A 26,338-nucleotide genomic window follows, 5' to 3' on the forward strand; every position below is an offset into this window, starting at 1 on the left:
GATCGAGGGCATCCTCTCAGGTGGTGCGGTTACTTTGTTCGTTATAGGCTTGTAGCCTTGGGGAACCATATTCCAAGTCAGTGAGGAGTTTGGCCTCGGCCCCATAGACTAGGAAGAAAGGCGTGAACCCCGTGGCTTGGCTTGGAGTGTTCCTCAGGCTCTAGATGACCGATGGGAGTTCGGCGAGCCATTTCTTGCCAAACTTTTTCAACCGGTTGTGAATCCTTGGCTTGAGGCCTTGTAGGATCATGCCGTTGGCACGCTCTACTTGGCCGTTGGTCCTTGGGTGTCCTACAGCCGACCAGGCCACATGGATGTGGTGGTCATCGCAAAATGTCAGGAACTTTTTGTCAGTGAACTGTGTCCTATTGTCGGTGATGATGGTGTTGGGGACCCCAAATCTGTGGATAATGTCAGTGAAGAATAGCACTGCCTGTTCGGATTTGATTCGATTGATTGGACGAGCCTCGATCCATTTGGAGAACTTGTCGATTGATACCAGTAGATGGGTGTAGCCTCCGGGGGCCTTTTGTAGAGGCCTGACCATGTCGAGCCCCCACACGGCGAACGGCCACGTGATGGGGATGGTTTGCAGGGCCAGGGGCGGGAGATGTGTCAGCCGAGCATAGTACTAGCATCCTTCGCAGGAGCGTACTAGCTTGGTAGCGTCGGCGACCGCCGTCGGCCAGTAGAACCCTTAGCGGAAAGCGTTCCCCATGAGCGTCCGAGGCGCCGCATGGTGTCCGCAAGTGCCTGCGTGCAAGTCCCAAAGCAGGGCTCGGCCCATCTCGGCAGTGATACATCGTTGGAGGACACCTGAGGGACTTCGCCTGTACAATTCATCATTGTAGAGGACGTAGGTCTTGGCTTGGCGCGCAAGCCGTCGTGCTTCGATCCTGTCGCCAGGAAGCTCCCCCCGATCAAGCCAATTGAGGAACGGGATTCACCAATCCGCGTCCTGATCAGTCTGCGGAGGCTCGGTGTTGACTTCCATGACCTCGGGCTCGATCGAGGGGGTTTCGGCAGCAGAGGGGGCGTCGAGCTTTGCCATGGGTCCCATAGGTGGGCCCTCCTCTATCGTTGAGGTGTAGTCAATGGAAGGTTTGTGGAGGTCTCTGGCGAAGACGTTCGGGGGGACCGGGGCCCGTGCCGAGGCCATCTTTGCCAGCTCATCGGTGGCCTCGTTGTACTTCCGCGCGACATGGTTTAGTTCGAGGCCGTCAAACTTGTCTTCTAGGCGATGTACCAATTTGCAGTAAGCCTCAATTTTGGGGTCGAGGCAATTTGACTCCTTCATCACTTGATCCACGATAAGCTGCGAGTCGCCTCAGACGTCGAGACGCCATGCCCCAAGTTCGATGGCGACTTACAAGCCGTTGATGAGGGCCTCGTACTCGGCCACGTTGTTGGAAGCGGCGAAGTGGAGCCGCACCATATAGCGCATGTGTACTCCGAGGGGCGAGATGAAGAGCAGACCCGCGCCTGCCCCAGTCTTCATCAGGGATCCGTCAAAGTATAGGGTCTAGCACTCTGTCTGAATTTGAGCAGGTGGTAGTTGGGTGTCTGTCCATTCAGCCATGAAATCGGTCAAGACCTAAGACTTGATCGCTTTTCGAGGCGCAAAAGTCAAGGTTTCTCCCATAAGCTCGATGGCCCACTTGGCTATCCTGCCTAAGGCCTCCTAGTTATGAACTATCTCGCCCAGGGGGAAAGATGACACCACAGTCACTGGGTGAGACTCGAAGTAGTGACGCAGCTTGCGCCGGGCCAAGACTACGGCATAGACAAGCTTCTGGATGTGGGGGTAGCGTGCTTTGGTCTTGGAGAGCACCTCGCTGATGAAATAAACAGGTCGTTGCATGGGCAGAGCATGCCCCTCTTCCTGCCTCTCTACTACTATGGCAGCGCTGACCACTTGGGTCGTTGCGGCAACGTAGAGTAAGAGGGCCTCGTCCCTGGTCGGGGGTACCAGGACAGGAGGATTCGCAAGCAGCGCTTTGAGCCTGTCGAGGGCTTCTTCGGCCTCGGGGGTCCAAGAAAAATGCTCGGATTTTCTCAAGAGTCGGTACAGAGGCAGACCTTTTTCGCCGAGGCGCGAGATGAAGCGGCTCAGGGCCGCAAGGCATCCCATGACTCTCTGTACTCCCTTGAGGTCTCTGATTAGTCCCATGCTGGTTATGGCTGAGACCTTCTCTGGGTTGGCTTCGATGCCGCGTTCTGAGACTATGAATCCTAGGAGCATGCCTCGGGGGACCCTGAATACACATTTCTCGGGATTGAGCTTGATGCCCTTCTCTCTAAGGCATTTGAAGGCTATCCTCAAGTCGCTGACGAGATCTTTGGCCTTTCTGGTCTTGACCACGATGTCGTCCACATAGGCCTCGACGGTCTGCCCGATGTGGTCGCCAAAGACCTAGGTCATGCACCGCTGGTACATGGCCCCTGCGTTTCTAAGGCCGAAAGGCATAGTCACGTAGCAGTACATGCCGAATGGTGTGATGAAAGAAGTCGCGAGCTGGTCTGACTCTTTCATCTTGATTTGATGGTAGCCAGAATATGCATCAAGGAAAGATAGGGTCTCGCACCCTGCGATGGAATCAACGATTTGATCGATTCGGGGTAATGGAAAGGGGACTTTTGGACAGGCTTTGTTCAAACCGGTGTAGTCTACGCACATCCTCCATTTCCCATTTTTCTTCTTGACTAACACGGGGTTAGCCAACCACTCTGGGTGGGACACTTCTTTGATGAATCCGGCCGCCAAGAGTTTTTGTATCTCCTCACCGATGGCCCTACGCTTTTCCTCATCGAAGCGGCACAGGCGTTGCCTCGCCGGTCTAGATCTGGCCTGGATGTCCAGGGCGTGCTCGGCGACCTCCCTCAGTATGCCCAGCATGTCCGAGGGACTCCATGCGAATATGTTGGCATTCGCACGGAGAAAGTCGACGAGCACGACTTCCTATTTGATGTCGAGGGTGGCGCTGATCCTCAGCGCTCGGTCGTTGGGGTAGGCTGGGTCGACCGGGATGAGTTTGATGGCCTCCGCGGGCTCGAACGCCCCCGCGTGACGCTTGGAGTCAGGCGCCTCGCCACTGAGTTGGTCGAGGTGGGCGATGAGGGTCTCAGCCTCCGTAAGAGCCTCGGCGTACTCGATGCACTCAATGTCATAGTCGTATGCATGTTCGTATGTGGACTCAATCATGATGATACCGCTAGGGCCTGGCATCTTGAGCTTGAGGTAGGTATAGTTGTGAATTGCCATGAACTTGGCATAGCACGGCCGCCCCAGGATGGCATGGTAGGCTCCCCCGAACCCGACTACCTCGAAGGTCAGGACTTCCTTGCGGTAGTTGGAGGGGGTGCCAAAGCAGACGGGAAGGTCGATGCGCCCAAGGGGTCACGTGTGCTTCCCTGGCACGATGCCGTGGAGGGGTGCGACGTCGCCTCGGAGCCTCGACCGGTCGATCTCCAAGAGCTCCAGGGTGTTGACATAGAGGATATTGAGGCCGCTACCTCCGTCCATCAACACCTTGGAGAGTCAGGTGTTGCCGATGATCGGGTCGACAACAAGTGGGTACTGCCTGGGAGTCGGAACATGGTCGGGGTGGTTGTCTCTATCAAAGGTGATTGCCTCTCGAGACCAGTCGAGGTACTGGGGGGTGGCCACCTTGATCGAGAAGACCTCTCGGCGTTCCCTCTTACGCTGCCGCGCCATAAGGCACGCCGAGGGTCCGCTGAAGATCATGAAGGCGTTGCGTACCTCGGGGAACCCATTGTCCTTGTCCTCGTCCCGGTCGCTGGCGCCCTTCTGCTTGGCGTCGTCATCGAGGAGCCCAAGCCTGGCGTAGTAACATCGCAGCATGGAGCAATCCTCGAGAGCGTGCTTGACCGGGCCTTGGTGGTAAGGGCAGGGTTTCTTAAGCATGTCATCGAAAGGCCTAGGGCCTTTGAAGCCTCGAGGATTCTTGCGTTCTGTGGCCATGACCAGATTGGCCTCCAGGACCTCCTGCTTCCCCAGGCGCCCCTTTTTCTTTCTCTTGGGGAGGTGGGAGGCTGAGGCCTCGGGGGCCTCGTCCCTCCGCTTACCCTTGGTGTCGCTGTCGGGGAAGATGGCTCCAACAGCCTCTTCACCCGAGGCAAAGTTGGTGGCGATGTCGAGGAGCGCGGCACATTCCGACCTAACTCTCGAACCAAGTCTCGACAAGTGGTGCCAGAGAGGAAAGCCTGGATGATCTCCGAGTCGCCGACGCTGGGCAACTCGGTGCACTGCTCGGAGAAGCGTCGGATGAAGTCTCGAAGAGACTCGTCTGGTTTTTTTTGGCGACAGCTCTTAAGATCCTAGGAGTTCCCGAGGCGCACGTATGTGCCCTGGAAGTTCCCGACGAAGATCCTAACCAAGTCACACCAGTCGTGGATTTGTGAGGAAGGAAGGTGCTCGAGCCAGGCTCGCGCCGAGTCTAACAAGAGTAAAGGGAGGTTGCGGATGATGAGCAGGTCATCGTCCGCGCCACCTAACTGGCAGGCCAGGCGGTAATCGGTGAGCCAGAGTTTGGGGTTGGTCTCGCCGCTATACTTCACGAGATTAGCTGGTTGCCGAAACCAGGCCGGGAAAAGAGCAGCGCGGATGGCCCTGCTGAAGACCCGAGGGCCTGGTGGTTCAGGAGAAGGACTGCGGTCCTCCTCGCTATCATAGCGGCCGCCTCGGTGCGGGTGGTGACCCCGAGCGGGCCCTTCGTTGTCATGGCGTCGTTGCCTGCTGACCACCTCATGGTCCCCCTGCACCTCGCGTCGATTGCCGAGGCGGTCAAGAAGCACGGGGGCCCTATGGGCTATCGGTGCTCGAGCAGGCTCGGGATGAACCGAGGCTTCCCTATCCTGTCGAGGCGGGGCTGCGGGCAAGTTCGAGGCGCCCCCGTGCCGTCGGGAGGTGGAACTTTTGGCCTACTACACCACAGCGGTCTCTAGGAGATCCCGGAGCTCGCCGTGGACCCGTCGCCCCTCCATGGTAGAAGGCTCGGGTATTGCGCGGACTAGCATTGCCGCAGCCGCGATGTTCTGGCTAGTGCAATTGAAGACTGGGGGTTGCTCACTCCCTTCATTGTCGTGGATGCGGTGATGCACATCGCGGGCCCTCCGTCGGGCTCCTCCGCCTTCGCCGTGACCTCGCTGTTCCTGTTCGAGAGAGTCTCGAAGCTGCTGTAGAAGAAGTCGGTCTTGTTCGACCTTGGCCTAGAGCTCATGGAGTTGTTCCAGGTCTGGGCGTTGAGGTCGCGCAAGAGCGGGGTTCTCGTTCCGTGCTGCCGGCAGGACAATGCGTGGAGGTGTGGCGGCGCCTATACTCAGGCGAAGCGGGGAACAGCTACCTACCCCCTCGTCCTCCTCGCCTGCCCTCAGCATCCCGAGCCCGACGTGGAAACACTCGCGAGTGGGGTTGTAAGCACCTTCATCGTCGGAGTCGGAGTAGCCGAAGCAGTAGTCGCTTGCGGTCAAGAAGCGGCGCATGGTTTCAGGGTCACGGAACCTAGAGAAATCCGCTCTAGCCCATGCCTCGTACTCCTCCGAGGAATCGGCGTAGGCGTGGGTCGACGCGGTGGTGTCGAAGTCAAGGGTGAAGCGTTGGCGGCGTGCCGAGGGATCCGCGTGAGCAGCAGCATAAGCGTAAGCATAAGAGGCGACAGCATTTCTCAACCTAAAGGGGTATGGGGATGGTGCCGTCGCTGGACTTTGCTCCACCGGGATTGGCTCCTCAGGGAGTGGTGGAGCGGAGCTTGATGACTGGGCATCGCCGTGTGCCACTGGCGATTTTCCTTTGTCCAAGCTTAGGCTAGACAGATCCCCAGTCAGGGACCCTGTGCCAACAGCTGGTCGTAGGATATTCGTGGGGAGAGGTGTGCCGCCCCACATTCGCGTAGCGTCGGGGTGGTCTTGCTCGTGTCGTACCTGGCGAGCACGGCGAGAGCGGCCGCCCGGGCGCCGCCTGCGCCTGGGCTGCCGGTGCATGACTTCATCGTCGGTTGGTGGGGCCCAAGGAGTGAGGAGTACCATGTCGTACTCATGCCCTAGAGACATGAACTCTAGGCTCCCAAACCAAACCACCGTGCCGAGACGCAACGGTCGTACGGGGTCTGCCATCCGGAACTTGCTGGGATGACGAAACTAACACGCAGAGTCCCCTACCTGGTGCACCAACTGTCGGTGTTTCGGACCGGGGGGTCCTCAACCAACCAGTAAATGTGAACTGCGTGCCCCTAATTCCGGATGGTGATGTAAAGAGACACAAGGTTTATACTGGTTCAGGCAATCGATGCCCTACGTCCAGTCTGAGAGATAGATCTTGTATTCCTTGTACCGATGTGCTTGTAGTAGGGGGTTATAAGCTAGGTGAGAGAGGGAGCTAGTCCCAGGTCTCGGCGAGGTGTCATGGGGGCTGCTTGAGATGTTGCTCTCAGGCAGCTGGGGAGTGTGTGTGTGTTGCCCAGCGTTCTTCTTCGTTAGACCTCCCTCTATAAGTGGTCCAAGTCCTCTCCTTTTATAGTTGAAGGGAGGGCAAGGACAATACATGTGCTAACTACACGGCGTCGTGCCAACAGGGGCGGCATGTCTGAGCCCTGTGGCCTGTTCCTGTGGCGGCGTGGTCGTCGGAGTGGTCCGTCCTTGGAGCACTGGGGCGGCGTGCTAGTCCCATTCGATCCTGTGCGTCGTGGGAGCCCCGGGACTACCTCGGGGTGGGTGCGGCGGTGAACGTGCAAGCCGCTATGGACAGACTGTATGTGAGGCCGAGGCTTGGTTGGTGCCGAAGCTGCACCGCAGTGGGGGGTCTCGGCGGGCACGAACCCCGAGATAGCCGAGACCTTGGTGCACAGTGCCGAGGCCCCGAGGGGGCGGCTGATCTGGTGCGCTGGCTTGGAGGCGGTGATGACCCGGGCCAAGTTGTCCGTGCGATGTTGTTTTTGAGGTGGGGATCACGGGATACAGTGTAGTGTGGGCGCTGATCGTGGGCACAGCATCAGAACACAGTGGTCGGTAATCCTCGCCGTGCCCTGTCCCAGCCGGTATGGCACTGATGTGACCTCAGGTCCCGTCGGCCATTCTGCGGTGTCGAGCCATCGTCCGGCTAAGATCGCGGGAGTGGTTGACGTATTAATGGGACATGACATGCTGTCAGGAGGGTCAGTCGAGGCGGGGGGCGACGGACTACGGACGAATCAGCCTCGAGCGACACAGAGAATGAGGCCTCACGCGAGACGGAGATCGGACTCCTTGTCGAGGCCTTCCGCGAGAGGCCTCGCGCGAGGCAGAGGTTGTACTCCCTGTCGAGGCCTTCCGAATAAGGCCTCGCGCGAGGCGGAGATAGCGTCAGGACGCCGAGACCTCCTGTCTGAGCCTCGAGGCAGGGCGGAGAGCCTGGTAGGCTCAGACGTAGCTGGTGAGGAGCCTACGGCTTAGCTTCTAGCTCTGCTTTTTGATGGGATTCAAGTGACCCTTTTGATGTTTGCTTGGGGTACTCGGTTCTACGGTACCCGACACCGACAATGTGTCGCTGTTCACATCCGTGTCGCATCGTCTCACTCATAGGCACGCAGCCAACAGAGCCACACGATGCGCATGTGTTCGGCTACAGCGTGCTCCCTCGCGTCCGTGCTCTGGCGTGCGTTATAGAGAGGAGTCGTGCCGCTGCTGCCTCACGCACAGGCCCCGTGTAGGGGCACCATGTGCCATGCCATAGCGCGTGGAACATGCACCATCCTTGCTGCTGCCACGCTGCCCCAGCGTTCACATTCAAGTGGAGGCCGAGCCCTCGCGCTGCTTCCTCTCCTTTCTTTTTCTACTGCCGAGGGGGAGGAGCCTCAGCTCTTGCTCTCCCTCCCCGCTCACTCTCTTGTTCGGTCTCTCTCTCGCTCTGTTGTACGCACTATGCCACCATAGCAGGCTGCTGTCCCCGCTGACCCGCTGCTGCCCCCACCGGCCGCCAATCGCAGCACCCGTCGCTGTGCGCGGCCGGTCCTGGCCGCCAGTTGACCGGCCGAACCCTAGACACCGGCCACGACCGTCGTCCGGTGCGACTTCCTACAAACAGAGGTAGAAGGACTCAAACACAAATAGAAACTCTTTACCGTGTTCACTTTGCAAAAATGCTAGACTCATAGATTTATAAATAGGGGCTTGGTTAGTTTCGGAGAAAGTCAGGGTTGTAGATGTAAAGTGCAGGGGGCTCAGTGAAAAGTACCGTCGCCGCCTTACCTTGGCCACATGGGCTGGCTCGCCGGCCACGCGCCCCGCTTGGGCCGGCCTTGTGCCACCTACGCCTGGGCCACATGCGCGCGTTGTGTGCCTGGGCCGCACGTCCGCGTGGGCCGCCTCGGATGCGGGCTGGCCACGTAGCCCAGTGCCTAGAGGAAATTTCGTTTTCCTTTTTCTTATTTGCAGAAACTTCATAAATCCGTCAAAAAGTGTAGAAAATCGCAAAAATGCCAAACCAATTTTGTTAAGTTTATAAAATCATGATCTATCTGATAGGGTATTCCGTTCGCATAGGTTATGTATTTTTAGGGTTGCTCTAATTATTTTAACATGCTTAATATTGTTAAGACATAAACTTGTAGGAATTTCCGTGATAAATCGATGATAGTGTTAGCTCTAAAAATTTCATAATAGGTTAGAAGTGTTATCAAGTGTTCTCGGTATTTTTTGTAGCTGCAGAGTAATTAAATTGCTAAGATAGCAAATGAGCCCTAGTTTGAATGTATAGTAAATCAAATAAATGAAATAAAGAAACACCTTGGAATTGTATAACAGGATCGTGTAGATTGCTATGCTACAGGACTCCTGTGGAAGTCGAGTGATTGCCTATCACTCGCGAGAGATAGGAAAGATATTATTATTGCTATTATAATATTATCACCTAGAAAATATATATGAATGATAATCGGAGACCGGGCGGAATGTACTTTGGATCTGAACTTGGTTTGGTATTCGAGTGAGGCTCGGGTTGCACTTGTTCTGCCTATGTCGGTTAAGGACCGACCGTTGCATTGGGTTCTAGGTAGGTCACAGACTTATTATCCTGAACACATACTTGTGTATGGGCGTGGGAAGGCTCATTACTCTCTTGTCATGGGTTCCGGCTCTTTTTGAACTGACTGATTAGAGGCTGGGATGGTGGAGGTCTAAGCACCGCACTAAGTCCGAGACTCAGGAGCAGGCCATGATAAATCAGTGATAGTGTTAGCTCTAAAAATTTTGCAATAGGTTCGAAGTGTTATCAGGTGTTCTCGGTAATTTTTTGTAGCTGCAGAGTAATTAAATTGCTAAGATAGCAAATGAGCCCTAGTTTGAATATATAGTAAATCAAATAAATGAAATAAAGAAACACCTTGAAATTGTATAACTAAAACACTTGTTGGGAAATGACACCTTTCTCGACGATGTTGATACGTAGATTAGTACATTAGTCATTAGAGCTATCTTGTTAGTTCGTAGTATGTACTATGTTTTAAGAGTTGTTGTTGCCTTGTTAATTAAATGTTAGATCATCCCTACATCACATTGCATACCATAATAGGAACGACGATGGATCGTGGAGTCATTGGGAGTTGCTGGTGAGATGGTACTTTGGAGATCGTGTCACTAAGATAGAATACTAACTTTTGGTTATATGTTACCCAGGTAAGCCCCAATGCATAACCTCTATTATTCTACACTTTTTGTTTTATGCTTGTGCATTAAGTTTAAGGAGTTGAATGAAACCACTTATATATATAACCAAAAGTTATATATATACATATACCCTATGAGTCTTACTAGTATGACAGGATCGTGTAGATTACTATGCTACAGGACTCCGATAGAAGTCGAGTGATTGCCTGTCACTAGCGAGAGATAGGAAAGATATTATTATTACTATTATAATATTATCACATGGAAAATATATATATGAATGATAATTGAAGACCGGGTGGAATGGTACTTTGGATCTGAACTTGGTTTGGCATTTGAGTGAGGCTCGGGTTGCACTTGTTCTGCCTATGTCGGTTAAGGACCGGCTGTTGTATTAGGTTCTAGGTAGGTCACAGACATTATCTTGAACACATACTTGTGTATGAGCGTGGGAAGGCTCATTGCTCTCTTGTTATGGGTTCTGACTCTTTTTGGACTGACTGATTGAAGGCGGGGATGGTAGAGGTATAAGCACCGCACTAAGTCCGGGACTCAGGAGTGGGGGCTTGGAGTCCAAGTTTGGACGGGGACCTGGACCCCGTGACACGAGGGTAGTGAGTTGGTCTTGCTTGTGCCTAGGGTACAAGCGGGGCTTGTGTTTCAGGGTACCTAGCTGGGGTACATTGGTTCATGAATCGCCGGGTGATCCGGTACGACTTGTCTACAATCTAGCACCGTAGTAAGAACTGGAAGATGAAAGATGGTAAAATGGTCCCAATTGCTATGGAGGAGGGGCTCTGAGGAGATTAGGGTTTCTGTTTTCTCAAATGACTTGATGACTTAGGTTATGCCTGGGGGGAGAGGCAGGGGCTGGATTATATAGTCCTGAGGGTCCAACGTGAGCCCTTAGATCAAACCGACTTAAGCAACGGCCTAGATGCATCCTCAAAGGCGGTGGGAAATCGACATAGCGACAAGGCTGACAGGTGGGGCCCAGAGGGGCCGGGCGGCCCCACCTATCAGGGGGTGGCCCTCCGCTTCGGTGACATGGCTTCTGGGCCCTTCTAGAGTCTTCCCACATAGGTACCGCGGTAGAACCTCGTATTTTCCTTTGATGATTAGGTCCTCCTTGGCGGTTTTCTGATTAAACCCTGCTGGAAACACAGATTCACCAAAACTTATGGAATTTATTAATTTAAACCCCTAAACCTTCATTGGTGATTATATTTATGCCCTTATGCATGTTTAATTGACGGTTTATAATGGTTGTTAACTATCGTCAACAGTGCCTCAAGCTGTGTTGTTTGGTGCTGTCCGGCTGGACGTTGTTTTCTTCGGTCTTGGTGAGTTGCTAGTTGAGCTGTTAGTTAGGTCATTTTGATCAAATTGGATCAAGTTGTGGTGTGAATTGTGATAGTTGGACAGTTGTTGTACCAAAGTGGTTATGTTGAGTGGAGCACCGTCCTCGGTTGTATGGTTTTTTGGCCCTGTTTTCATTCAAAAAACAGGATAGGCACTTGCCTTTTTTCTTTCCTCGTCTAATAAAAATTGCAACAAACCTTTTGCCATCCTTTCTAAAGAAAATGATGTGGGTCTCGAAAGTCATTTAGGAGTAGGACTCTAGCTACTGCTATAAGGTCTCTAGCTCTAGCTTCTCATGTAGAGCTTCACTAGTTTGGTAAAGCCATCTTGTAAAAGGGCTGACAAAAAAGGCTCCAATGACAATTTTGCAACAACTAGGTACAACTCCGGCTCCTCCTGCCTCCTTCCAAGAAGTCGTGTTTTAGATGGTTGTTTAGCAGGGCTACGAGAAGCCGGAACCGAAGCCTTGCCAAAAAGACCTTACCATCCTATGTTCTGATTTCTCACTAACTAAAGAGTAAAGATGGAGAGCGGATTGGCTCCCTGGAGCATGTATAAGATGTAGAGAAGTTGCTAGAGGATGAAAACATATAGAGCGTGGTTTTTATCCAAAGGCTGCCAAGTAAAGATTTAGAGAATGAGTTTAAAAAAGTCTCGGTAGAGCAACTCTAAGAGATTCGTTATATCCTTATTAATTGTTAGAAATAAAGATTTAGTGAAAAAAATCATTTGGAATTTTCAATTGGTTATTTAGATATAGCCATCTTATATTCCGGATTTCTCATAGCTAAAGATTGATTGTTAGGCTAACTCTGCAGAGTGAGCACAAGATATTGAAAAGCTTTTGTAGAGTGAAAAGATATACAAAGTGATTTTTTATTTAAATGGTTCTCCAAATGATGATTTAGAGAATGATTTTTAAAAAGATTCTTAGAGATGCGAGAGAGATAGCTAGATCCCGTGGAGAAACAGGCAGACACGTAGGAACTTGGGCAAGTCCGTCTTTTGATTTGGGTGGAAACAAGTTGAAAATTTTTTGAAAACGAGGAGCCGTTGCTTGCTACTCCTGGACGCCAAGAGGCCGGTGCTATTTTGTGATTCTCCCCAATTTTTTGGCCGACCATGGTGCACATGTTTAGGTACTACAAGCCGACAGCCGTGTTGTGGTCGTATGAGCCGGCAGGTGAAACGGATAAGGGAAAGAGAGCCGGGGAGCGTTGCACGACTCGCCGGTGGTGTTTGCTATCGTACTTATCAGTACAGGTTTTGTGCGACTTCGACTCAAGTTAACAAAGAATCTCAACGCATTGGATACCCATACGGCCATACCCGCCTGCCTGGACTTCGCCATGCAAGAGACTTGAGAAGGTGAGCGCCCAATCTTTTTGAAAAGGCAGCCCCCCGTGGTTTCGAGTGGCAAGGACAAGCTAGTAGGACCCGGGGAGCGTTCGACATGTGGAGCGATTTGAGCGACCACACACCACAGCCCACAGTCCGCAAAAGGTACGTACGGCAATGTTAAGCGCGTGTTTAGTTCGCGAAAAGTGCGAAATTTGGCTACTGTAGCACTTTTGTTTTTATTTGGTAATTAGTGTTCAATCATGGACTAATTAGGCTCAAAACGTTCGTCTCGCAATTTCCAACCAAACTGTGCAATTAGTTTTTATTTTCGTCTACATTTAATGCTCCATGCACGTACCGCAAGATTCGATGTGACGGGTACTGTAGCACTTTTTGGGAAAACTTTTCGCGAACTAAACAAGGGCTAAACAGCTCCACGTCCATCATCGTCCCTCGGCTGTCCTAATGAGGTTCTGAAAAAGGCCAAATGTGCAAACAAAGACCCCGAAAGTTTGAAAACAAGAGGAGGGGTTTGGGCGTTTGTCTCCAGGCCGGCCTGCACGCTCCCGCTGCACGCGGCACTGCGGCTGCCTAGACCCGGCCAGGCCAGGCTTTGTTTATGGTCGCTGCCTCGCTGGCCGCCGCAGCGAGGACTCGGCAGCCACAGCGCGACGCACTGCTGCTGCTGCCGCGGCCGCTCTGCCGCCCCGTGACCGGTGCATGCGCAGGTCAGGAAACGCAGCGCCGCCACAGGCGAGTATTTATCGTTTTTTTTCCCTCGCTGCGATAAATACGGGATTCCTGACCATTGGAGCTACCTACACAATTCCAGTTGAGTCGGTCTCTTGACAATACTCTACGGGATTAATCTTTTATTGTACTAATAACATTTCTTGTAGACCTTGAAATGTACTATCTGATTTAAAGTTGGGCTCAGACCAATTAATCCAATAAAAATAGCTAGGTCATTACTCATTATCATCGGCATGAACACCACATGACAGATTATATATCCCACTGCAACATACAGATGTGCTTGCTAATGTATAAAAATACATCTATGATACCGAATCAGTATCAATGGATCAATAATAGAATATACTCCGTATTTTTCTAGTAAACATATACATACTTACTAGACATAAATGTTATATTCTTTATATATATTTCAAACTTCACTATATTTGCCTTTAAATCTGAAATTATACTCCTACTTTTTTATTAGACGGAGGGTAAATCAGCACCAAATGGACTCTTGCATTAAGAAAATATTTACTGGCCGTACCGAAATGGAACAGCTTTTAAATTAAATTTGTCCGCGGCGGCGGTGGCGACCGAGGTGACTTTTGCATTTGGCTCTTCGTTTTTGTTTTATATTAAAGTCCCTGCCCTGCCCGCGCGCGGCTGCCGGTCTCGGGTCCAGCTGTCCGCGGTCAAACGCAGCTTGGCGCCTCGCTTTCGCGCCATTCCAGGAGGGGCCGGGGCGGGAGCTTTCCCGCGCAAATGGCGGCACCTGCTTGCTGCTGGCTGCTGCTGCAGGGTAGTGGTAGGGGTCCAATGGTCATTCTGCTGCTAATCAACCCCATGGATCGCAGTCGCAGTTAGGGCTGGTGCAGGCCGGCAGCAGCGTAGTGGTACTGTACATCGTAAATATCTCAGATACTGTACACTATACAGGAATTGCGAGTAGTGATTGGTTCATGAAAGCGTATGCCGCGCCTGGTGTTGTACTGTAGCATAGAGTACTGTGCTACTGTGTACGGCATCAGGAATACTAGTAACAACTCACAAGAGGCCAAAATACCCATCTTAAAGTCAGTCCAAATTTCCGTTCACAGTACTAATCATATATTATGTATCAAACAGGGTCCTCGCACAACGAAAATCACACAAAACAAGTTGACCCTTGAAATCTTTAGTAGACCTTGCGAACTTATTCGTGAGTCGTGACTCCGTATGTTGTGTGATAGTTGACCCCAGAAAATTAGTATTGTTGTACTTTCTCTAGTTATAAATATAAATCCATCTAGATTTGTTTTCTAAGTCAACTATTGTTCAGTTTTTCTAGCAATATTTATTGTAATAATTTAAAAGAAAAGGACTATAAATAAAGTATTTTCTATAATAAATCTAGTAACGTCAATCGTGTGTTGTCAGTTTATATAAAGAGTTAAATGAATGAACAATATCAATATGTGTCATTTATGTTCACGAAATTTGATAACTATAAGGATTCCCCACGCGTTGATACGAGTATTTCAGGAGGAATTTGTATTGCACTGAGCGTTAAGCACTAGAAAGAGGAACACATATTAAAAGGCTACGCATTATTAATGGCTCATCGTAATTTTGATAATATATCCATTGGCGCATGACTACATGAAAACAATTGTGGTAAAAAGAAACAAAAATATTCAAAGGGGTTGCATAGGCAACATTATTGGGTGATGAAAACAAAGAAAATAGTCTTAGATTCTTTGAAGTTGTTGGGCCAACGAGCCTGTTCGGCTGGCTGGTCAGCCGGCTTGTTCTATTTTTTTTTCAGTCGGAGTAGTGTTTTTCTCTCACAACATTTCAGTATAAACAATGTTTTTTAGTATAAATAGTAAATAGTCCAGTTCAGCCGAACACTCTAGTTGGCTCTCCCTGAGAGCGAGCTGAGATATGTATAAAGGAGTATATGTAGTAGAGACTGTAGAAGTTGGTAGAAGCACTATGAAAGTACCTTTTAATATTCATCATGATTGTCTCATATCTCTGATATATCAGTATTTCCAGTGGATATTGCATTTCTATTAGGGGCCGTTTGGATCCTTTCATTTGGAGAAATTGAAATATACTTAATAAATTAGGCTATTTGACTTAAAATTTGATATTCCGTCACTTTTCAAAGTTCACATGTAAGTCTATCTTAAATTTATAGGGTGAGAGAGGGAAATCGACTGTATAGATCATCATTCAATGTTTCTACTTTGCAACTTATAATAAGCTCTTCAACTCACTCCCCTAGGTAGAAATACAGCACATAAGTATCTCTCGTATAGCCAACAATAATATACAAATATAATCCATATACAACCATATTAGCTTAATTAATATGTGTCTAAATTATAATTCTTAAAATAAATTCAATTCCAAGGACCCAACAGGGCCTTAAAGAAATCTAGCGAGCAATATGAAAGTATATTCCATAGCATTGATTTGTACATGTACATGCTCTTTCTTATGTTGTTTGGCTATAGGGTGATGTTGTTCCTTTGTGGTAAAAACAATGCTTCATTTTGCGCCAAATTTGATACAAGATCGAAAATTTGGTTGATGGGTCTATCACTCTATCTGAATCATAGGCATGTACATTGATGATTAGGATTAAAGTGTTACAGTAGTTGGGTTGGTCTAATGGTCTTACATGAACTTCATTTGTTATTGGAGTTGTGTTGTCATCTAATCCCTGAGCAATATGAAAGTATATGGGCCATAGCATTGATTTGTACATGTGCATGCTCTTTCTTCTGTTGTTTGGCTGTAGGGTGATGTCGTTCCTTCGTGGTAAAAACAATGCTTCATTTTGCGCCAAATTTGATACAAGATCAAAATTTTGGTTGATGGGTCTATCACTCTATCTGAATCATAGGCATGTACATTGATGATTAGGATTAAAGTGTTACAATAGTTGGGTTGGTCTAATGGTCTTACATGAACTTCATTTGTTTATTGGAGTTGTGTTGTCATCTAATCCCTCCAAGTCATGTTCCACTTGCCTATAAAAAATGTTTGAAACATGCATCGAAATATATTTACAGGAATAAAGGTTGCGAAACTATGATGATTTATTTGATTAAAGGCCTGTTTGGTTCCACCCACTAAAGTTTAGTAACCTCTAAAGTTTAGTGACCCCTCTAAAGTTTAGTGATCCCTGTTTGGTTCCACCCACTAAAGCAGCTATCCCATGCACACTTTAGTCACTTTTAGCTATCCCTGGGTGTCTAAAAGCCACTAAATCTTAGTGCCCCTAAACTTTAGCGTGGGTGTTTGGTATTTTAGCGACTAAAGTTTACCAAACAGGCCCTAAAAACATCAGCGCCACTTATCAAAAGTGCATGCAACAGTGTCCTCATACTCAGGATCGGTGGCAACGTCGAGATACACATGGATGACATCACGATGGAATCCAGGGAGGCCGAGCAATTGATGAAGATCTAGCAGAAACCTTCGCAAACTTGCTGCGATATGACACGAAGCTCAACTTGGTGAAATGCGTCTTCAGGGTGACGTGTGGCAAGCTACTCGGATTCGTCGTATCTGAGACATCGAGTGCAAACTTGACCGAAGTCCACGTGATCTCCAGTGGGCTAGTAAGCGATCAAAGTAAAAGATGACTAAATTGGCTTTTGATGGGGACCGTCGTATCTCAGATAGCAGAAACCTTCTTTTTCAGATTTGCTAATGATCATCCGGTTGTTTTAGGGGAACGTAGCAACCGGATTGTCCACCGTTCGATCTGGTTTCCTCGGCGCGGCAGCCGCGTACATCCGGAGCGGTCACCACACAATTCGCAAGCCGACGGGAGTATTCCCCGAAAAAGGACAGCCGAAGTCGGTCAATTGTATTTGCGAGCGGTCAATTGGCACAGCGTCGCGGGCACGTAGCAGTGGTTTGCTCCTTTCCAAGCAAGTGAACAATCATTAGCCCCCCCCAAAAAAGAAGAACAATTTATATTTTTCTGAAATTTGTGCATAATTTGTGATCAATTTGATGACATTTATGAACAATTTGATATTTTTTTTATGTTTGGAATCCATAAAAATAATTTGTAAATTTGTTTGAAAATTTTGGCATATATTTGTGTTATTCGCAAATTACATCACTCTGTCCAATAAATTACACTGTAAATAATCATTGTAAATATAGTAATAAGACGGTATAAATATAGCTATAAGACAGTGTAAATGCATGAGCAAAATCTGATTGTTGAGAGGGGTTAAAACAACCGATTTTTTTAGAAAGATTCTTTAAAAAAAATCGTTTGTGTCAAGATATCCATCTTTTATATTAGTCATTGTTTTCGTTGGTATATATACTGTTTTAAGCGTCTTTTATTTATAAAAAACTGTAAACGTTCAGAACGCGCGCCACTGCGTGCTCGGAACCACCGGTGATTTGGAGGGCACAGCCACCCTACAGGCCGATTTTTTTACTTTTTAGTCTTTTTTTTTTGAAAGTTTCGCACAAATATATTCCTGGAGAAAGAATTCAAAAAATAGACCCTTAGTTCGACGCCATCGATGCTGGCGCCGAACTAACACGTCTTGGCGCCAACGTCTCTGACGCCGAGATGGCAGGCAGCTCGGCGCCGTAGACGCTGACGCCGAGCTTGGCGCCCTGTACGCCGAGCTTGGCGCCCTGTACGCCAGCGACGGCGAAGTGCAGCAAGCGTCTGTGGGACTAGGGTGGTCGGCTGGTCGCGTGGTCAGCATACGTGTCTCGCTCGGCGGAAGTGCATGCATCTGCGATGATAGTAGGTGTGCATGCTGTCGCTGCTACATGTGCATGCTACAAGGCCGCTCACCTCGTGCTCCACGCCCCGTGCATGCAGATTCCCTTGAAAACAAAACAGGACCACATGCTATTCACTCTGAACCCATGCATGCAAATTTATTCATTTAGAAGGGGCACGTTACATCTGCCTTTTTTATTTGTTGTCTGTATGTTTTATCTGTTTTTTCTTTGAATTTCTACCAATTTGCATTCCATAGTAATTATTTGGTATTTTTTTGTTATTTTATTATTTAATTTTATATTTATTGGATATATTTTATTTGCGTCGCTAGATTTGGATCTGGCGGCTACAGGAAGTGTTTAGCTGGGATGTGCCACCCGATTACTTTGTTGTTGGGATTCGAGTGTTTTAAGGTGACGTGACACCCGGGTGAGACATGTCCCCCAAACACCCGACCTCTGTGTAGACAGATTTTTTTTTAATTTTAACACTTTTTAAAAACTAACTTTAAATCTAACACGGTCGTTTTTTTAAACTAACACTTTTGACCGCGCCTATTGCCCTGGAGCAGTCAAATGCCCATGCCGCGTCATGCATGGCGGCGCGGCAGAGGGCTGACGTGGCGGCGACCGGAATCGCCGACCGCTGACGGGGCAGGGCCTGCCGCGCCACCGATCTTAGCGCGGCACTGCCACGCCCTGATCCGTGGCGTGGTAGAGCCGAATAAAACCCCCGCCGCGGCCCGCGTCCGCCAGTGGCCGAGCAGCCGCCGTTGCCCGAGCAGCGCAGCAAGGCCACCTAGCCGCCGCGCCCGTGTCCGCCCGTGCCAGCCCGCCGCCGAGCACGCCGGCCGCCACGGCCGCGTCTTCCCGCGCCAGCCAGCCGCGTCCGCCCGCGCAATAGGCGCGGCCAAAAGTGTTAGTTTTGAAAAAAAAACCGACCGTGTTAGATTTAAAATTAGTTTCAAAAAGTGTTAAAATGAAAAAAAAAATTCTGTAGACAGACCCTAAAAATTAGCTAAAATTAATCCTAGTGTATCTAAATAGGTGAGCTTAATAGGTAGGCTAATTGCTATGTGCTTTCATTGAGGGACCATTTTCTATGTTTGACAAGCTCTTAAAATAAATATTTATTCAAATATATACATGTTTACTTGACGATGGAACATAGCATATGCTTAATTTTCTTAGTAGGAGTGTAGAAGTCTGCAATTTAGAAAGATATATATCATACTTTATATATATTAGATTAGTATTTGCATGCAAATTTGAGAGATACTTTTTTTTTTTGTATAACAACGAAGATAGACACCTTTGATTCAACCTTATTTTATATTATTATCATAATGGCATATATGGGCATTCTAAATGGACGGGGGCTAATATACAGCATCTTTCAAAAAGGTAGACATGAATAGTTTATAAAAGATATCAGAGGTGTATAGTTTAGTTATAAACTAGGTCATTATTTTGAATCATCTTTCTAATGAAAGAGAAATTTGATCTCTATTGTGTTAATATTTTTACATAATACTAATATAAATATTTTTCTTATCATTATTCGCTTGTTATAGAGTATGCTCTACTTCAGGGTCAGCGATGTGGAGTACGAGATGAGCGGCCTTGTAGCATGCACATGTAGCAGCGACAGCATGCACACCTGCTGTCATCGCAGATGCATGCACTTCCGCCGAGCGAGACACGCATGCTGACCACGCGACCAGCCGACCACCCTGGTCCCATAGACGCTTGCTGCACTTCGCCATCGCTTGGGGCGTACAGGGCGTCGAGCTCGGCGCCAGCGTCTACGGCGACGAGCTGTCTGTCATCTCGGCGCCAGGGACGCTAGCGCCGAGACGTGTTAGTTCGGTGCCAGCATCGATAGCGCCGAGCTAAAGGTCCATTTTCTGAATTCTTTCCGTCGAAGATGTATCTGTGAGAAACTTTTTTTTTTAAAAGAGCTAAAAAGTAAAAAATTCGGCCGCACAGGACGACTTGGTGGAGTGGTAAGTCGGGGAGAATCCTGATTAGATTTGCCTCATGCCAAGGATTGGAGCATTCATTCATGTGGCCGTTTTGGCGTTCTCTGTTGTCTCGCTCGGGCCCGTGACGAGAGGAACCGTCCAAGACGACGCGTGACATGAAGCCTATCTCCCGTAGCACCAAGGCTGCGTGCTTGTCCGAGGAGAGTACGGACTGGGTGCAGGGCGGGCTTTCTTTGCGGCGTGCTCTGTTGTACGGAGTAGGAGTAACTACGGCATTAATAGTGTAGCGTATAGGGCTAGAGTCCCTGTGCTCTTGTCATCTTCATAGACGACCAACTGGTGGTGACGATCGTCGATCGGAGCTGGGCCTGGGCCTCCCGCATTGATGGACGAGCACGGTCGGTTTGGGGGGCGTTTGGGAGGGTGGCCCGACGGCCTGGCTGTGCCCACGGGCTGCAACTCCCGTGTTTGTTGTTCTTGGCCCACGCCGAAACTAACGGCAAAACGACGCGCGCGCTCCCGCGTACCGGATGTCCATATCGTGTCGTGTCACGAAGGAAAGCGGGCACGCACCGAAATCATCCATCACTCGGGCCGGGCGAAGCAACCAAAGGAGGGAAAAAGGGGATTCGTATGGCTCATTGGCTCTCAGTCTCAGTCACTCACGACGTAACCGCGGCCAAACACCGGCGGTGCGCGTCACCGAGCTTCCTTTCCGGCAGAACTGAGCGGCAACTTTCGGTCGTAACCACTAGCGCCAGATTCGTTTAGGCTTGTTTGACTGATAAGTTTTTGATGTGAGAAAAAAATATTATTTATTAATTAAAAAAAATACGACTTATAAGCAAGGCGAGGCCGGCCGGGGGACTACGCCGTGACTCGGATCGTTGTAGGAAGGACTGGCTCTGAATCTCCGATAGGATAGGTCGCCTGATCTGTCGACGAGGTACGTAAACGGCCCCGGTCGAAAGGTCCTTTCGTTCCTTTGCTTTAGTAGTACCTGATCGGGGATTTTTCGGCTGATTGGCAGTACGTTCGGTTGGCTGGTTCGTATCGTTGTTGGTTCGTGAAGAAATACTGTTGATTGGTTTGTGTGAGAGAAAAATACTGTTCCGACTGAAAATTTACGACCGTTTACGATAAGCCACAGCCAAACGAAGAGGCCGTGGTTCGTGACTCGAAAGCTGGTGCAGTTCTGATTGTTCTATTCGACGTACGAGTACTACCTGACTTGAATGAAAGCTCGTAGCGTCGTCGCATCTGTCTTGTTTTTCTTATCAGCCGCCTGTGGCTGGGGTAAGTTGCCATTCCGGTACGATTTTTCCCTGTTTCTGCTGCCTCAGCAAGTCGAGTTGCCTTAACCGATGCTCCCTCCTCCTTCAGTGTTCGTGTAGCATCGGTTTTGCGCTTCTCGAAAGAAACGGATCAAACGGAGCACGTAACCGGGCTACGGAAAACGCCAGTCTCTGAAGTGCAATTCAAGGCAGATCTCCACTCCGGCGGGCGGCCCGGCGGGAGCGACTGGCTGGGCGACGGAAAAAGACCCGTCGCGGTCGCGCGAACTCGCGTCCCTGTCGCCCGCCGGCGTCACGTCGCACCAGCAACGACTTGTGTGGTCGTCGGTGGCCCGTGGCCCGTGTTGGCCCGTTACGTCGGTTTCCTCCGCGGTTGCAACTCGGGGAGAAATTAACCTGCTGCTTGCTTTTTCTCCACCCCCCCCCCCCCCCCCCCCCCCCCCCCCCCCCCCCCCCCCCCAAAAAAAAAACTGCTTGCCCGTCGCGTTTGCCGTAGGTGAGGCGGGTGAATCGGGACGGTGCACGGGGGCCATTCCGCGGACTTTTCAGTAACCACCTTGCTTACCCAACGAATCGGCTACTAGGGGGCAGTGGAAACTTCCCATCGTCACCTCGCAATCATTCACTACAGAGAGGTCGTTACGCTATGATTTGATAGTGACTGAATACTATCCCGGTACGTGCCTATACTAGCATTTAGAATGCGAGATGTATATGCTTCATCAAGACATGTATGTATAAAAAGGTAAATCTCTCCAAAACAAACAGATGTTTAAATAAATAAGCTTAATTGTCTTGTTATTAGTACATTTAAGCACCAAGAGTAAACTCAAACATCTTATCCTCTTACCTTTTTATAAGCACATCGTGCAAATCGCCTTTTCGTCGACAGTACTTTGTAGGAATGCACACTCTAATGGAAGTCCGGTGTGTTACGCATCCGACGAATCAATCCTGACACTTTTTTTTTTAGTTACAAAAGGCGACACACACGCACGCTCTGCATACACTGTTCATTGACAGTGAGACAGTTGTTTCCTAATCAGTAATCACCAGCTCCAATTATTGTTTTCTCTGATCTGAATGCAATCGCTAGAAAGCAACGTGCAGACAGGAAGGTGAAGTTGGTGCCGTCGCCTCCTGCGACTTAACACTGACGAACGGTTGGGTCTGGCAGAAGCGACCTCGAATGATTGGCGAAATTCAGATATACAACCGACATCAACGCAAGCGCTCCCACGAAACTGCATGTACGCCAAACATTCAGTAGAGTAGACGGAATTGCAGAGGAGCACAATTTATTTCTGGAGATCGATCTGTACACGTTCAGCTATAATCGTATAACATTTGCTCGTTACAAGATCAGCAGAACTTTTTTGCTGCTGCTGAACCCTTTGGCCTTTGCAGCCAAAGATTGGTGGTGATGGCATGAGCCAACAAACCGGATGCTTACTAAGTTCACTAGCATACTGTTCCTATCAGCTGAAAGAAACGTTCTCAGCTACATACAAGGCTGACAATCGACAATCATAACTCCATACATACAGGGACATGTACAGCGTATACACAAGGAGGCTGGTTGCTAGTGACCTATTTACATGGAGCAGGCAAGTAGTTTACGAGAGAGCTTCATTCCACTCTTTCCGGTTAAAGAGACCTGCAAGGGAGATTATATGAAACGCCAGTACACCACTAGTACGAAAAATACTAGCGCACAGAGCATCACACGGCTGAAATGTAAGCAACAAATCGTAGCACAAATCCTACCAAGAGAATATCCTCATCTGTTCCAAAGGATTTGCGGGCCTCGTCTAAGGTCTTCATTGTCACCCGTTCGCGTTTCCTGGCATAGTCAACAAACAGCCTTATGTTTCTGATTCAGATTTTGCTGCCGTTGCCCAAAATCAAGTAATATGAACAGAAATCCTGATATAAATAGGTGGCGCCATGAGGCAGTGCCTCAAATCAGAAGCTGAAATTCCTCAAGTAGCATTACTATTTATCGATTCATTGGCATGTAAGTTATGCAATTAGCAGAAAGAGAAAAGTACTATCTGAACTTCATTCCAAGCACTCATTATCATGGAAAAGATACAGACAAAGTGACTATTATTTACCTGGAACTGGCAGGATCTCTTATCTCAAATTCACAATCATCAGCATCATACCCACATACTACGACATAATGCCCTGCAAAGGGGAAATACAATCACATTGCTTTAGTGGTAAATGTTTGGGCTTGCAATGTGTTTTGTCATATGCATAATTATTTAATGAAGATAGGGGGAAAAAGGAAAAGAAGGAGATTTGAACTCCATATTTGTACCACACAAGAAAAACAAGACATGGCATGTGAAATACATCATGTTAAGAGTAATTTAGCTATCCTTACAAAAAAGAAACAAAGCAAAACTGCGCTAGCTTAGGTTTGCTGCATAAATGTGTGTTATCCAGAATTAAACTACTGAAGCCGCTTGTTGATCATCAATAATCCTGCAGTGCTATCATATGATGGGATGGAACATCCATGCTGCTTGTAATGCAAGATAAGCAAATAATCAACAACAACAACAACAACAAAGCCTTGTTGTTGTTGTTGTTGTTGTTGATTATTTGCTTATCTTGCATTACAAGCATCAAATAATCAAAACCACCAAAATGCATATCATTCAGCTCACAATAACCTGGAAATTGCATAAGGCGACTTACCCATGTAGTCTGACTCCTCGTTGAACTGTTGCACATCATGATCACTCATGCAAGGCAAACTGCATTCAAGATTACGGTTATAATTATGTTCTGTCGGTACCTCGACTTTCATGGAAAAAGAGTGAAATTGACAGTTCATGGAGAAAGTGAAACAAAAAGAGCTACATATCATTCTAGTAACAGCAACAAGGAAAAACACTTACTTTAGCTTCGATTTGTCCACTAAAGCAATAGCAATGCAGTGCCCAGATAGCAGTAGAAAAGCAATGTCATATGCGGTGATGGACCTGCACTGTGAGAAGCCATAAATTGGAGGGGAAAAAAGTTAGCTTGAAAACCAATATGCCAAGTACATGTAATGCACAATTTTCATGTTGCTATCTGTTGTGAGCATACTTGAATACTAATTCCAGCATCAAGTGCCTTCCCAAATAGCTCATCCACTCGATTGATGTCTTCTTGCAATTGCTCCTATGAAATGACCATTTTTAGAACAAATGTGAACTTCAGAAGACTCGTGCAGTAGTAGTTCGTCAGAACACGTACCCTATAAAAGGATTCAGCAGAATATTGTGGATTTGCTCCAAGAGTCACAGTAAAGAAAGAAAAACTGACTGAAAACTTGTTTAACAGATATGCTAAGTCAACTGTCCAAATGCTGCAAACGAAAATGTTAAACAGCATTAGTTCGTCAAGCTTGTACTACTTTTAATAGGTTAAATTTTGAAGACATTATACAAGTCAGTTTCAGCTAATCCACAACATGTCATATGTGTATGTCAACAATCGAAGTGAGTATTCGTTTATTGTTGAGTGTGCATGCACGGTGCTTAAATAGATTCCCCACATCAACAAAAGAAAAAACGCCTTTGCATATTAGCTAGTACAACCATCATAGTCCATACAGCTCCTGTTATCATTGTGAGTTGTCACTAGCTAGAAAAGACAATAGCAACAGCTAATGAAAAAAATGACAACAGGGTACAATTAAGGTAACCATTTTCATATTTCAAAAATGTAGCTTTTGTTCTTTAAGTAGTACTGTCATTTTTTTTGGAACGAAGAAACTATTGCATTATTCTGTTCTTATGACCACACTAGAGAATTCCCTACTCTAGACCAAATATTCTCTTATGATCATTGAGAAACAATCATTTAGCTCTGTACTACTACTTTCCTTTTTTTTCCCTTCTACTTTCTGAACGTGCCGTGTTTAAAGCCACATAATCAAACTGACGACCATTTCTTTGGTTCTGCTGTACAGCTAATTTGTACTTAAAATTTTGATATTCTAGTCCTAGGTAGAGATAGAACCTCGTGGTGCGGCAGAGACTCTCGAGATCGGCAATGCCGTCGCAGCAATCAATCCCCAGCGTCCTAAGCACCATGAGCACGCAAGCGAGGCCGCAGTCCCAGGTGAAGGCCTGCTGCACATGCGGAACCTACCACCATCACGAGAAGTCCAGAACAAAGAGCCAAATTTGTCAAAACAACAGTGACAACAATGAGGAAAGCGCATGGTAAGCTACGCAGAAAACGCACAGTGAGATGAATAATTGAGTGACGGGAGTAAGTAAGGCTCACATCGACGTAGTACGATCGGCGTGCTAGTGGAATCTGTCCGTCGGGGGACGGCGAGCCCGCCGCCTCCTGCACGCCGTCGTCGCCCGCCATCTTGAAGAGCTTCTCGGAGATGACGCCGAGGGGCCACATGACATCGTCAACCAACCGCCCGAGCGCGCAAGAGCTCGATCGAGCAGGCTCCACTCCAGCTCCCCCCAGCTGTCAGACCGGGCGACGAAAAGGGTCGGGCGGGCCGTCCGGCGAACACGGCCGGCAACTAACTAACCTGACAGGGAGGGCGCTCCTCTCCTCCTCGGTTGGAGGCCGGCTTGGGAGGGAGTTCGGAGCGGGGAGGGAATAAGAAAGAGGGCGAGCAAGACGTGAGCAGAGCAGGGTGGACACGCCTGTATTGGGAGCGGAACCGCGGTGGCGGAACGGACGATTGGGCTTAGCTGCGGCCGCGCTGGACGGTGATTAAAACGGGCGAGGGCCGCGCGCGGCAGCGCCAGTGGGGGCACGGGGGAGGCGACCGGTGCGAACGGCGCCTTTAAGCGGACCGCGGGGGCCTTCCAGAAACTGCTGCAGCGTGGAGCGTGGTGGTGGCGGTGCTATTTTTTATGCGCCCGCCTCTGTGTCCTGTTTCCGGCAGAAAGAAGGAGAAGCAGGGGCGGGGTGGGCGCCGGGCGCGGAGGCGAGTGGGAGTTGAGGGAAAGCGGGGTGGTCGCGGGGGGCGATCGAGGAGCGCAGCGGGGAAACGGATAGGGATTGGGGGAGGCCGAGGATGTCGACGGGGAATTCGCTTTCGGCACCGCGGCTTTGGTGACGTGTAGTAGGCCCGTACACGTACTCATCTGCCTGGTGCCTACCGTCCCGGACCGGACCGCGTGTGTGCGCTGCGTACGTACGTGGCTCGGCTCATCGATGCGC

The 26,338-nt window shown here is 48.9% G+C and overlaps 1 protein-coding gene across 3 annotated transcripts; it reads right to left on the reverse strand.

Annotated features, from left to right (window-relative positions):
- Positions 1-22,411: 22,411 nt before the first annotated feature.
- On the reverse strand, positions 22,412-26,123 carry LOC136516805 (guanylyl cyclase 1-like). Of its 3 annotated transcripts, none has more exons than XM_066510295.1 (9): positions 25,433-26,123; positions 25,163-25,275; positions 24,395-24,506; positions 24,245-24,319; positions 24,052-24,140; positions 23,849-23,907; positions 23,257-23,329; positions 22,907-22,982; positions 22,412-22,796 (listed from the first exon to the last, which is right to left on the reverse strand). In XM_066510295.1, exons 1-9 carry the CDS (start codon positions 25,559-25,561, stop codon positions 22,734-22,736), a joined length of 789 nt encoding a protein of 262 aa, XP_066366392.1. In that variant the 5' UTR covers positions 25,562-26,123; the 3' UTR covers positions 22,412-22,733. The 3 variants fall into 3 exon arrangements, with proteins under 3 accessions (XP_066366392.1, XP_066366391.1, XP_066366393.1); XM_066510294.1 differs by having other exon boundaries at positions 25,163-25,290; positions 25,433-26,119; XM_066510296.1 differs by lacking the exon at positions 24,395-24,506 and having other exon boundaries at positions 24,052-24,135; positions 25,163-25,290.
- Between the last annotated feature and the right edge of the window lie 215 nt (positions 26,124-26,338).

Source organism: Miscanthus floridulus, chromosome 17 (genome assembly GCF_019320115.1).
Source record: "Miscanthus floridulus cultivar M001 chromosome 17, ASM1932011v1, whole genome shotgun sequence".
NCBI lineage: Eukaryota > Viridiplantae > Streptophyta > Magnoliopsida > Poales > Poaceae > Miscanthus > Miscanthus floridulus.